The sequence below is a fragment of the Hibiscus syriacus genome, unplaced genomic scaffold (assembly GCF_006381635.1).
Source record: "Hibiscus syriacus cultivar Baekdansim isolate YM2019G1 unplaced genomic scaffold, ASM638163v2 tig00117034_pilon, whole genome shotgun sequence".
Taxonomy (NCBI): Eukaryota; Viridiplantae; Streptophyta; class Magnoliopsida; order Malvales; family Malvaceae; genus Hibiscus; species Hibiscus syriacus.
In genome coordinates, this window is record NW_024063533.1 from 1,820,717 (window position 1) to 1,834,531 (window position 13,815).

The window sequence follows — 13,815 nt, forward strand, 5'->3', positions numbered from 1 at the left end:
TTAAGCGCCTCTCGTCCCTCTTGCTTGACTTCTTCTCGCTCTTTGCCAATCACCAAGCTTAACCCCTATCTTTCCCACTTTAACCGAGAAAGAATCTTCATTATTCTCCCAAACCCGATGCACAATATTCCGGCATTGATCTTCATTAGCCCAACATACATCAAATTTAAAATAGTCCTTCATAGGAGAGCAACTCGTGATAGCACCATCCAAGCTCAACGAGATCGTAGAATGGTCGGACAAAGCCGTCGGAATCGTTTCCACATAACACTCCGAAAACAAGAGCCGCCAGTCATTTTTCGCAACAAATCTGTCAATTCTCTCGTACACAAACGACTTAGCTCGAGTACCACTTGCCCAAGAAAACCATCCAATCTTAGGTCGAATGTCCCACAAATCGGCTCCACGAAGACAATGTTGGAACTCCTCCATATGAAACCTCACCGGTTTCTGACCTCCTCTCTTCTCGTCCGGATGAATAATTTCATTAAAATCTCCTCCCAAACACCAAGGAAGTGAAGAGGTAGAAGCCAAATGAGAAATCACCTCACAATTATGCTTTTTATCTGACCACGCACTATGCCCATAAAACCCCATAAATCAAAATTTCTGCTCCATCCATAGAACTTTCACATCAATATGCAAATTGGAGAAGCTTTGAAGCGAGACATCAAAACCCTCATTCCAAAGCATCATTAAGCCCACGCAATCCTCCCTTCTTTCCAATGAAAAACAGCCAAACATCTTTGTAGCTAGTCTTATAGCCTCCGTCTTATTTTTCCGCAACTTAGTTTCATAAACAAAAATCAATATTGGGTCCTTTTCGGAGATCAATCTCCTAAGCTCTCGAACTGTCGCAGGGTTCCCAAGCCCCCGACAGTTCTAGCACAGGATCGTCATGGCTCGTGGTGGGGCTGAACCTCAGCCTCCGTCGTAACTAAAGCAACTCCCGCATCTTCCTCTGGTAATTCGCTTGGGTCCTCCTCCACACTAACACCTACTTTAGAATTTAAAGTAAAGTCAGAAATATGCACCGTCTGCTGGTTCACCCTTTTAATCTTTCTTTTCCCTTTACTCGGCTCCCCGTTCTTTTTTTTCCTGAGCTAGATGAACCTACTATGGCCCTCACACTTGGTTCTTGGTCCGACTGCTGCTCCTCCAAAAACTCGCGCTCACAAACCATAAATACCTCCAGAAACGTTCGAGGAAGGGAGTTATCCGATCCTGTGGGTTCATTCGGATCAGAGTTATCCTCCTGATTAGAGTTGGAAGAATGTAGCAGATCTCTTCCTAGCAACCACTGTCTATCTCGGGGACTCCTTACAACACGATTCGATAGCGGACTATTCGCCGAACTTGTCCTCGACCTATCATCATTTTCCCCTTCAACATAAATAATCCCTTCTCTTCTTCTATTGCTGCTAACTTCTGCCCGCTTCATAGGCGACACTCTGAGCCATTCTCCGAACTGGAGCGGCTGCTGTAGATGCTCCGAAAAACCCGGACATTCCGTAAGCACATGGCCAATAACACCACATCTATGACAAAATGCCGGCAGTCGTTCATACTTTAGTAAGCATTTCCTTAGTTGCCCATTAGCAAGCACCCCCATCTTGGCACATCTACGTAACGGCTTGGTGCAATCAATTTCCACCCTTACGCGAAGGTAGTCGCCCATTCTTCCTTCTCCTGACCTTGTATCGGTAGCAATGGTCTTTCCAATCTTATTACCGATCTTTTCTGCTGTCTCAATCCTCATTAACCCCAAAGGGAGCTCATAAATTCTAACCCACACAACAAGGGGCCTAAAATCGAATTCTTCAAGACTTAAAGTAGGATCAAAGTGAGCAATTGCAAAAAGAGTTCCTTCAAAACTCCATGGGGTACGTTTCAAAATCGCTTGCTTATTCGAGAGCGTTTTGAACTTAAACACGAACATATTATCTTTCAAAATGCTTGAGTCCATGAGTCTAGCATGGCCCCAAATCAAACGAAAGACCCTCAACACAACCTCACTATCCACTCTCTTAAATCCAATTATCTTTGCTACGATCCATTTATCCATTTCCACCACGTCATCTTCAGTAATAACCCTTGGTGGAGAGATATCCTCCGGTTCCTCTTCAGTGAATCACAAATGCTTCATAAGATCCGCAACCTCTTCAGACATTGTGATAGTAGAATGAGAAAACGAGTGAGAAAATAAATTACCACTACTGCTCCCTTTTTGTTAGAGTTACTTCGAAGAACAAAGATAATGGCATAAAACTTTCTATAGCGAGTGTAGTAGGAAAGAACAACCTTCTCTCCCCGTAACCTTCTTTCCCTTTTCCGTCTAACAACCCCACCGAATTGACTATGAGCTCTCCGATGTGACTTTCCCCTCTTACACCCTCTACCTACTCTAAATAGACTCTTTAAAATAAGATATATAACTATTATATCACCCAACATAGACATATATGAATAAACCATTTCCCCAAAAACAATCAATCTCCCACATATTTTCCAACCTTTAGACATGTCCGTACAGTGATCGCATGACCTGTCCGTACTGTAGCCGCCACAACTTTCAACCTGCTCTGCTCGATATGACTTCAAACACCCGCCCCATACCTGATCCCAGCTAATCTCACCTGCTGTCTGTACCAAACAGTATATCGAGTAGTCTAGCCCCATACTATATTGAGAAATACCTTCATGCTGAACATTATGCTTCCAACGAAACAAATAATAAAATTTTTCTCCCACATGACAAGACCCTATATCATACTTGAATCTCCTTAGATACATCCATTTAAAATACTTCCAAAGAGATCTCCGAATCCAACCTAATATCCAAACAATGATGGGTTCTTGATTTGACTCTTCAAACAAAAATTTTCAAACTTCCCTTGAATGATGATTCCTTCCACAACAATTCACCTCAAACTCAAACCACCCCACGCTATCTCCTTTAATGTCCTGTGAACTTTAACAAACCACCCCCCAAATCTGGTTGTGATTCTGTACACTAACAGTAATTACTTGTAATGTCCTCTAATATTTCCAATTTCTCCCCTTGTGCTTTTGGAAACCCGGCTCCGATCATCTTCTTCTTTCCCTTGATCGAAACTTACTTCTTTTCAGCTCGAAACTACACCCGAATTCTTTACCTGTTACCAATTTTCCCATACCTCACGTACACCGAAACCCTCCCCATTCCTTCTTCCACACTTCCTCTTCTTCCTTAAAGATCCCCTTCCCAGCAAACCAATATCGAATGTTCCCATAAGCTACATTCCCTCTCTCAACATCATTCCATCGCCAACATCCCTTAAGAAGATCCTGCAAAACATAAATCTCGGGTAAGAGACTACAATGATAACAAAGACAACTTTTACCTTCAACTTCCTCGCTAAAGAAGAACACGAGAAAGACTTTTGACTATAGAACAACTATCAAATCCTAATAATCTAGGAACTTGATGAATAATCGACCGAACTTTGAGTAAACATGATCGTTTTGAGCTCCAAAAAAGGATCTCGAGAACCAGGGATCCATAGAAAACCATGGAAGAAACCATTGAAACCGACCATTGACCCATCACAAAGAAGAAAACCTAGAGATAAGGGAGAGCAAAATCTCTCACTAAAATACTACGTTCATTAGACATTGAAATGTATGTCTATTAACTTACTTTGTGATACTTTGGGTCATACATTATTTTTAAGGTTAAAGTACATAATAGTCTCTCAATTATAAGATGGTATTTTTTGAGTCTTTCGACTATTTATTATCACTACACCAAATTTGCTTATTTGTGGCATCTAAAATTGTCACTGAAACTTGTATTTATGTCACTAATTGTATTTTACGACGTAAAGTTTACGTCACGACGAATGTCACCCTAAGTGTGTCACTAAATTTCAAACGTGACGATGTATATATTTTTCGTCACATATTGTTAAACATATTGTGACATTAATGAATAACGTTACTTTATAATTTGTATTTAGTGACAATTAATTATGTCATCAAATAATTTGAAATTTTGTTAATAATTATTTATATCGTCACCAATAATATAATAATTTTATTGTATAAATGACAAAAATAATATCGTCACAATGTCTTTATTGAAAATTTTTAATATTTAATTAAAAATTTTAAAATCAAAATTACAAGAAAATTCTATTTTTTTATAAATTACAATAAATTTCAAAATTTTATTACAATAAGGAATAAATCTTTTATAAATTGCATTAAAGGATAAAACTTTTTATAAATTATAATAAATGACAGAACCTTTTATAAATTACAATATAAGACAAACTTTTTTTATAAATTACAATGAACGTCAAAACTACTCATAAATCATAATGATACATTTTACAAATTACAACAACAATCCAAAATTGTAAAATCATTACATTTTGATCCTTCCCTCTAGTATATTCAACCCGAGTCCCGGATCTAGAACACGGTCACCACTGCCTCTCGGTCGCCACTGCCACCTGCCATCATTACAAAGTTAGAATATTTCTTGTGAGCTTTGATAACCAAAACCATTAAAACCAAAAATATAGCTACTGTCACCCTCTTCACTCTTACACTCCAATTAAATAGATAATACGTAAAATGTTAAAATGACATAATATAAATATTATAGATTTACTTGCAAATGCTTTGATTTAAAAATTACATTTTGGAATTGTAAAAACAAAGAAGCCAAAGGACAGAGCACACAAAATTGCAAATGATTCAGAAATTACCTGAAAACTATCCAGCACATTTTTACATCACAAACTACTTACAAGGTAGGGGAAAATAACCAAATGCAAAATGAGCTAAAAAAGTATCAGGATCTGAAGTTTACCTATCTGATCAGTTCTTTACTGAGAAACCATCTTCTGTATGCTGAAAATGATAGCAATAAGCATGCAAACTCGTTAGGCATTAGCAAATAAAAAGATACAAATTAGAAGGAAAAAATCAAATAAAAACAATCAATTTTGTTTTTTAACAAAACAATAAATTCTGCTATATATAGATATACAAATTACATAGAAAGGGTATCATATATAAATACAAATAGTTTTCTTATTTCATATACATCTAATGGAAATAATTGAAAAGGACCATATATAGGAAAAACATTGTTGAGACAAGCATTTACCATGTCATTACATTCATTTTCATCATTCAATTCCAACCAACTAATGCGCACAAAATGTATTATTGATGGTTGTAAAGAATAAAGACAGGATGTTTTTCTTTCATTCCTATATACATGCTTTTTCTTAGCTTTATAAAAATAGAATTCCTTATTATTATCAATGCGCTTACATGTTTTTCCATTACTAAGTTTAATATGCGTATGTGAAATTTGAGATCAACTTTCATTAAAAGATTGAAATAAAAGTTTAGGATTAATTATGATATCTCTAATTCCATACACATAGATACATATTCATATGATAGAGAAATAATACCTTAGCTAATTTCAATAATTCTATCGAAAGAATGATTGGAACATCATTTAGTCATTTTATCTCTTTATTGAAAAATCAGTTCGACGGTGGATGCAATGCATATGGTAAAACAATATACTAAAAAATACAAGAACTTAAGACGGAAAATATTTGTAAAAAGCTACCTTAATATAGAAAACTTTTCGATTCTCGACAAACAATCTGATGATCACCCAAGTCAAAAGCTTTGACCTTAATCTAAATTAAAAAAAATATCAAAAAATTTATATTAGTTAACACACCATACAAACCTAAAATTCAGACTTAAAGCTATCGAAACTGATTCAGAGATCCAAAATCAAAATCATAATTTCAATTTAGTTTGTGTATAAGGGGATAAAAATAGAGTGAAATGAGAATATGAAACTAGCCTTTCAACACGCAAGTAATGTGACTTTATCAAGCTCTGGAAATTGAAAAGATATTACCCATGATGAATGAAGAGTCATTGGCGAATGGAGACGACATATGTCGATGGGTGGACGGTGCATGCAGTGACCGGTGAGATTGGGCGATTCTCCTAAGAGAGAGCGACTAAGGGGAGGGTCCCAAGAGAGACTGAGAGTAACTAAGGGGAGGGAAAAGTAGGGCTTTGGATATCTGATTTGGGAAATAGGGAAATAACGTTATTTTTTGAAATAAAAAAATAAAATAAAAAACTACTCTATTAAAAGAAAATTTGTGACTCGAGTCAAATTTAAAAGTTCAAGAAAAATAGCGGATCAGGTACACGGTCCATAAATTCAATCATATTTATTATAAACACCGAATAAGTTTTTAAATGAATTGACGAATCAATGAGTCAAGTAATTTAGGTTGAATATTTTTGAACCATTATTAAGTAACATTATTATTATTGTTAAAAAAATTTAAAAAAGAAAAAATGATAAATAATAAAAATGTAATCATTATCAAATTTCTGTCAGGCATCTATTAATTATTTATTATATAAACGTATTCTTATTCCTTAAAGTGCGTTTGGTTCACTGAATGTAAGATTATCAGTTGGAATAAAAGATTACCAGAAAATAGAATTACTGGGAATGTTGTATTTTGTTTTTGGTTGGTTTAGCAGGAATGTAAGATTATCGTGTTTGGTTAAAAGAATAAAATATTATTGGAATGTATATTTGACCAAATTGTCCTTATTATATATTTGTTTTTAACAAGTTGGAAAATATTTATATTTTTTTAAAAAATTTAAATTCATAAAATTTATATAAATTTTTACAAAATTGAAAATATAAAAAGGTTTAATGAAAGGAAAAAAATTTATTTTACCCCTGAACTTCATATAAAATTTTAATTATTGTTTTTTTGTTGTAAATTTAAAATAGTTTAAGGATAAATTTATAATTTAACTTTCATAAAATTTTTATTATTCAATGACAGAATAATGATATTTTTTAAAGAAATTTTTTTAAGGGCATTTTAGTCCAAAACGTCGGTAATCCAACAATACCTAAGGAAAGTGAGGTAATGACATTCCCGGTAATATACCCCAAAAAATCTACTATTAGTAATGTAAGATTACCGGGAATGACATTCCCGACCAACCAAACAGGAGAATGTGGATTCCATTCCCATGGGAATCTCACATTCCCCCAACCAAAAAGAATATATATAGCTTGAAAATTAACCTAGGTTTTCATCATATTCTTTGTGTTATAAAATATTTATTTTATTAAAAATTGTGTTGTATCAAAAAGTAAAAATATGTTTATTTTAATAAAAATCGTGTTAACATATAAATTAATTATTTATTATTATGCAAAGTAGTGTGTAAATATTTTAGTACTTAATATTTTTTAAATAATACTCCTATTAAGATGTTATATTGATAAAAAATAATATTATTTACTATTTGTATTGAATTAGTGGCGCATAAAAGATGTCGCTAAAAACTTCTCCCATCTTTTTTTATGTTAATTTTTGGCAGCAAATATTGAGTGGCACAATTTAACAATATCTTTTAAAATCGTCATATAAAAAAGAGACATTAAAATTAATGATAAATAATTGATTTTATCACATTAAACCTATTTTTGTGACAAAAATAAATCATCACCTTTAATATCTTATAAAATATGACGAATCAAAGTGTCACAAATAAAATTTATTAGTGATAAATTTGCAATGTTAATAATTCAAATTGGATCGTCATAATAATAAATTGTCACTAATACTTTCATTTCATTAGTGATGATTTTACAACGTCACAATTTTGTTTAAACGTCATTGAAATGTTTCCCACCAAATTTGTTTTAGAGGTAAATTTTAGCTCCAAACATATGGTGACGGAAAACAAATACAATTTTTAAAATTGTCATAATAGATATATCATCAATCACTAAATGTGACAAAAACAAAAAAAAATGTCACCTTTATAGTATATTTTGTGACGTTTTACACAACGTCATGTAGAAAATTTGTCATAAATTGAGAATTTTGTTGTAGTGTAGGTTATAAACTCGTCTTTTTACGTTAAAAAATTGACAATAATCTGAGCTGGATGTTAAACTGTTGACTGAGATATGATATTTTTTAGATTATGAGATCAAATTTTATCATATGTCAGTCATTAGGTTAACATCCAACTTCAGACGACAGTCAATTTTTTAACGAAAAATGACGAGTTTAGAACATACTAAATGGTCGGTGACTATTTTGTAATTTTTAACAGTTGAGGGACTCAACAAAGCAACACCCTATAATCGAAGGACTAGTTATTAACTTTTAATAGTCGAGAGACTCAACAAAGCATTATCCTATAGTCGGGGGACCATTTGTATACTTTACCCTATTTTTAAATATTAGAGATTCGATTTTTTTTATTAACTCTTTTAAATTTGATTGATTATGATCACACTTTCAATTTAAAATATTTATAAAAATTACAATGGATTCCACATGAATACGTTAATTTTAAATTTACCAATTGCTTTAGTGGTCTAATACGACACTCTTAAATCCTTCAATTATTTAGGATCATATTTTAGGTGTACTTCTATAAATTTTTATTTCACTCCCATTTTTTGTATTTAAATAAACTTTTACAATAAACTTTATCAGTCCATTTAAAATTTAGTTAAAATATTGGAAATGCCTTAAAACTTTATCTTTGTATTTAAATCAACTTTTAAAATGTTAATATATACATAAATAAATTCTTGATGTATGATTCATATGTAAAAACTAACCTTCAATTTATAATTTTTTAATTATTGATAACATATATCCTATAGATAGAATATAAATCCCTCCACTCGATGCTATCAATTCATACCTTAATGAACGTTCAATATTTTTCTGAAATAAAACTTAAATGGAAAGTATTTATTTAGTAAAATGATTTAAGGGCCTTATAAATCTCAATTTGTTAGATTTGACAAAAGCTCAAGTTTTAGGCATGGAAAAAGTCGTCATTACCTGCAAATTCCTTACACGTCTATCGTCTGTCTTCCTTCACTCATGGCGCCTCACTCGTTTCACATGCCGAACCCCACTCTCTCCATATATACTCCCATACTACCTCTCCCTTTCAACCACGAAGCAAAACAAAGCCCTCCCTTCTATTCTGTTGCTTCTTCTTTTCAAGTAATAATGATTGAGCCAGCAACAGCAACTCAGGCAGCCGCACACCGGCGATGCCTCAGCTGAAAGATGAGCTTGACATTGTTATACCCACTATAAGAAATTTGGACTTCCTTGAGATGTGGAGGCCGTTCTTTCAGCCCTACCATCTCATCATTGTTCAAGATGGTGATCCTTCGAAGACCATCAAAGTCCCTCCTGGCTTTGACTATGAGCTTTATAACAGGAACGATATTAACAAGATTCTGGGCCCTAAGGCTTCTTGCATTTCCTTCAAGGACTCTGCTTGTCGTTGCTTTGGTTACATGGTGTCTAAGAAGAAGTACATTTTCACTATCGATGATGACTGCTTTGTAAGTTTCTTTTATTGTTTTAATCTTCTTTTGAGATGTTTTAGAATCTGGGTTTTTGTTATTTCAGTTGAATTCTTTGATTAGGTTGCCAAGGATCCATCGGGCAAAGCAGTGAATGCACTTGAGCAGCACATCAGGAACCTGCTATCTCCATCAACTCCCTTCTTCTTCAACACCTTGTATGATCCCTTTCGAGATGGTGCCGATTTCGTCCGTGGTACCCGTTCAGTCTCCGTGAGGGTGTCCCGACTGCTGTTTCTCACGGGCTTTGGCTCAACATCCCGGACTATGCGCCCCCCCAACTCGTGAAGCCTCTCGAGAGGAACAAAAGGTTTGTCGACGCGGTCCTCACGATCCCAAAGGGCACCTTGTTCCCCATGTGCGGTATGAATCTGGCTTTCGACCGCGACTTGATCGGCCCTGCCATGTACTTTGGACTCATGGGTGATGGTCAGCCAATCGGTCGCTACGACGACATGTGGGCTGGCTGGTGCATCAAGGTATACATTGCCATTGGAGTTAAGTCATTAGCAGTCTCCTTGTGCATATTGTCATGGTGTTAAAGTTTTGACTAATAGGTTCGTACACCCTTAATTAGACACTTCTTGATCGGTTGGGTAAGGTCTAAGTCGACTTTAAAATTCTAAGCAGAAGTGCATAAGAGGATCGAAGCAAAAACAACAAAGGAAGACAGACGTTTAAGTGAACGCTCTCACTTGTATTCACAGACTTCTCTCTGTTTTGTTTGCATTTCCCTTTGTTGTTTTTCCTTCTGCTTTCGACTAAGCACTTTCGCTTAAAGTTTTAAGGCTGACCTAGGTGTCCAACTGATTAAGTAGTATTTAAGACAACACAGATCACTTAGTTGAAACTCTAGCCCCATGACGATACGCTTTATGTCTATTGCACTTGATGATTGTTTTATGGTAGGTGATATGTGACCATTTGGGACTGGGGGTGAAAACGGGTCTACCTTACATCTATCACAGCAAAGCCAGCAACCCTTTGTGAACCTAAGGAAGGAATACAAAGGCATTTCTGGCAGGAAGAGATCATCCCCTTCTTCAACAAGTTGTCCTTCCAAAAGACTGCACCACCGTTCAAAAGTGCTATATTGAACTGGCTAAGCAAGTGAAAGAGAAGCTTAGCAAAATTGATCCCTACTTTGACAAGCTGGCTGATGCCATGGTCACTTGGGTTAAAGCCTGGGATGAGCTCAACCCGCCTCCGCCTACTGCGGAATCTTCTGTGTCCAATGGTAAAGCAGCTTAGATTTTTTCCCCAACAATCGCATTGATTATTTATATGCTATTTCAAATGATTTTCAACACAGCAGCAGCACAATTATTCCCCTACAGTTTAAATCAAGTTTAATAAATTTTTGTTCGTTATTTATTCATCATGTTCATTAGATATATCAGTAATTTTATTATGTTATGAAGTTACAAACACCAATAAAAATATGTTTTAGTTGATTCAGAATTGCTTCCGTTTGGCTTTTATCGTACTAAAAAGAATTTAAGATCAAGATGTGCCCCATTATGCTTGCACCTTGGTCAGTTTTATCTTCAAAAGATTTTGCAAATTGAGACTTAGGGGTTGTTGTATTTCAGAATAATTAAGTTGAATGATTTAGAGACTCTGAATGAATTAGCTCTGAATGTGACATGTTTGTTTACTGGCTCTGAATCATTTAGAATGTACTTCTGTGCTGAACATTCAACATTGTTTTGCTGAATCAGTCAGCACTGAATCATTCAGAGGTGCGAAACAAACGCGCTGAATGCTGAACGGTTCAGTATTCAGCTCTGAATTATTCCATTAAGAGGTAAACAAACAGCCTCTTAGTGTCTATTTTTTAGGGTAAACTATACCAACGGTCACTGATGTTTAAGTAAGTTTTCATTTTCTCTACTGAAGTTTTAAAAGTAACAAATCAGTCACTAATGTTATAGATGTGTAACAAAATAGTCACTCCACCGTCATCTTTCTTAAATTGATGATGTGTCAACGTTAACAAAAGGGTTAATATATTGTTTTCTAATTTTCATTTTTTCCACACCCAACCACCTCCATTATATTCGAACCACCCATTATGTGCCGGGAGAGTAGAATTTGATGAAGATGTCGAGCATAATACTTTTCGAGGATATTTTTGTAATTGATAAGCTTGACCCAGATGGTAAAATGTTTGATAAAGGTCAAATCTCTAATCTTTCCTTCATCCTTCATCAGTTTACTCGTTTTGAAGTTTCCCCTTTTTCTTTGTAGTATTTTGCAAGTATATTTATGTGTTGTCAACTTACTTTCGTTGTGAAAAGCTAATTTTTTTAGCACGAGAGTTTTTTTATTGTGAGTTTTGGTTATGGAATTTAGATTGTTTTCCTGTGTTCCCAATTGACGTACTTTGTAATGGTCTAAAGCGGATCATTATATTATATTATCTGATCTTCTAGCGCTGTTATAGTTTCCTTGTTCTTAGAATTTCATACAATATCGGTCTCTTTAATTTTATGTAAATTAATGTTTGATGCAGTTCGACAGCCTCTATTAACCCTAAAACGATTTAACTGATGGAGGATTAAGGAAATATTAGATTTGACATTTATCAAACTTTTTACCATATGGGTCAAGCTTATCAACTACAAAAATATCCTCGAAAAATATTATGCTCGACACCTTGAGCAAATTCTACTCTTCCGACATAAAATGGGTGATTCAAATACAATGGAGGTGGTAGGGTATTTGGAAAAAAATTGAAAAATTTGGGGTAAATTAGATATAAATCTTTGTACATGGATCTATTTGATGTTTTAGTAGTAGTTTTAGGGATAAAACTATATATTAACATTTTTTTAATGTTACCACATTATCAATTTAACGAAGATGACAGTAGAGTGACCATTTTGTTACAAATCAGTAACATAGTGACTAGTTTCTTACTTTTAAAACTTTAGTGAAAAAAACGAAAGCTTCCTCAAACAATAATGATCATTGATGTAGTTTATCCTTTTTTATTAATGTTATTGTCTAACATTTCCAAAGTTATTATTTAAGTTATTTGAATAATTGATAAAAAAAATGGTTATCCGTTCAATATTTGATACATAGTATATATTTTTAATTTCTTTCAATTTTATTTTTTTAAAATTAAAAATTATTTCTTATATGCCACCATTGAATCGGCCACCACTGATCACCCTTTCTATCATCAGATTTTCATTGGTCGATCATTCTTTTACCGTCGTACGCCATCACCTACAATCGCATGTTGTCATGCGTCGTTCTTAAATCCTGTCGCATAAGATCATTGTTTTTGTCCATACATCGTTTGTTCGTCATGGTGAGGTTACATCCTCCTTTGAGTGATCAAGGAACCTTATTTGGGTGTTTTTATGCAAGGTTAAAATATAGTGTTCTGTAGGTTGAAATGTATGTTTGATGTGTACTATAGTCAAATGCATGATTTAACTTAAGATGAATTTGACGTTAGAAATTATTATAAATAATTTCAAATGATTTATTGTTAGTGCTAGTGGCCTTAGGAGATTTAGGGGTTAAATAGATGTTTAGAGTCATATTAAGGAGAATTCTCATATTTTAGGATGTTATTTATGTACTTCAGTATCAATATTATTCTTATAAGATTTGTTGAATCTATATTTAATATAATAAATATTATAAAATTGATTTTTGACTTGATTGAATTTATTAAAATTTCTCAAAAACAATTTAAAGTCTAAATTAACTTGAAAAATATGAGTTATGAATTATTTTTATGCATCAAATATTTTTGAGTTGATTAATATGTTTAAAATGTGTTTAAAGTTTTTAAAATATGAAAAACATTATTCAGTTATTATTTGACGTTGTTCACGACAATATCATACACGAGTTGTTCATAAATAGTAAGTTTGAAACTTCTGATAAAATTTCGAAACTTTGACCCCTGGAACAACTTCGACGACCATTTTTTCTCCAACGATCATATTTTTAGTAAAGTTCCGTAACTCATGTTAAAAGTATCGAAACTTTAGAACTTGAACTCCAGAATACTTTTCAATGCTGATAAAGGTCTCCAAACGCCTATAATTCATCCCAACAACTATAAACGGCAACAAACTCATTTCTCATCTTATAAGCACCTCAAGAACACTTTAAGAAGGTCACACACCTATCCAAGCTTAAAGATTAAGAGAAAAAATGTTCAATTCTTTAATTCTTCATTTTCTCTTATACATAGTATATCGAGCTTTATTGAAAATCTTTGTATTCATTCTTTGTGAGCTTAAATATTTGTAAACACCTACCTAAATTTTTTTCTTGTTTGCACGTAGCAAACCTTGTAAAAGGGG

At 33.7% G+C, this 13,815-nt stretch overlaps 1 protein-coding gene and 1 pseudogene across 1 annotated transcript; one reads left to right on the forward strand and one right to left on the reverse strand.

The window, feature by feature from the left end:
* LOC120196868 lies at positions 1–597 on the reverse strand. The gene has a single exon (XM_039198562.1). The coding sequence runs from the start codon at positions 595–597 to the stop codon at positions 1–3; it is 597 nt and encodes a 198-aa protein (XP_039054493.1).
* An 8,504-nt stretch (positions 598–9,101) lies between these two features.
* On the forward strand, positions 9,102–10,733 carry LOC120196869 (annotated as a pseudogene).
* Positions 10,734–13,815: the final 3,082 nt, after the last annotated feature.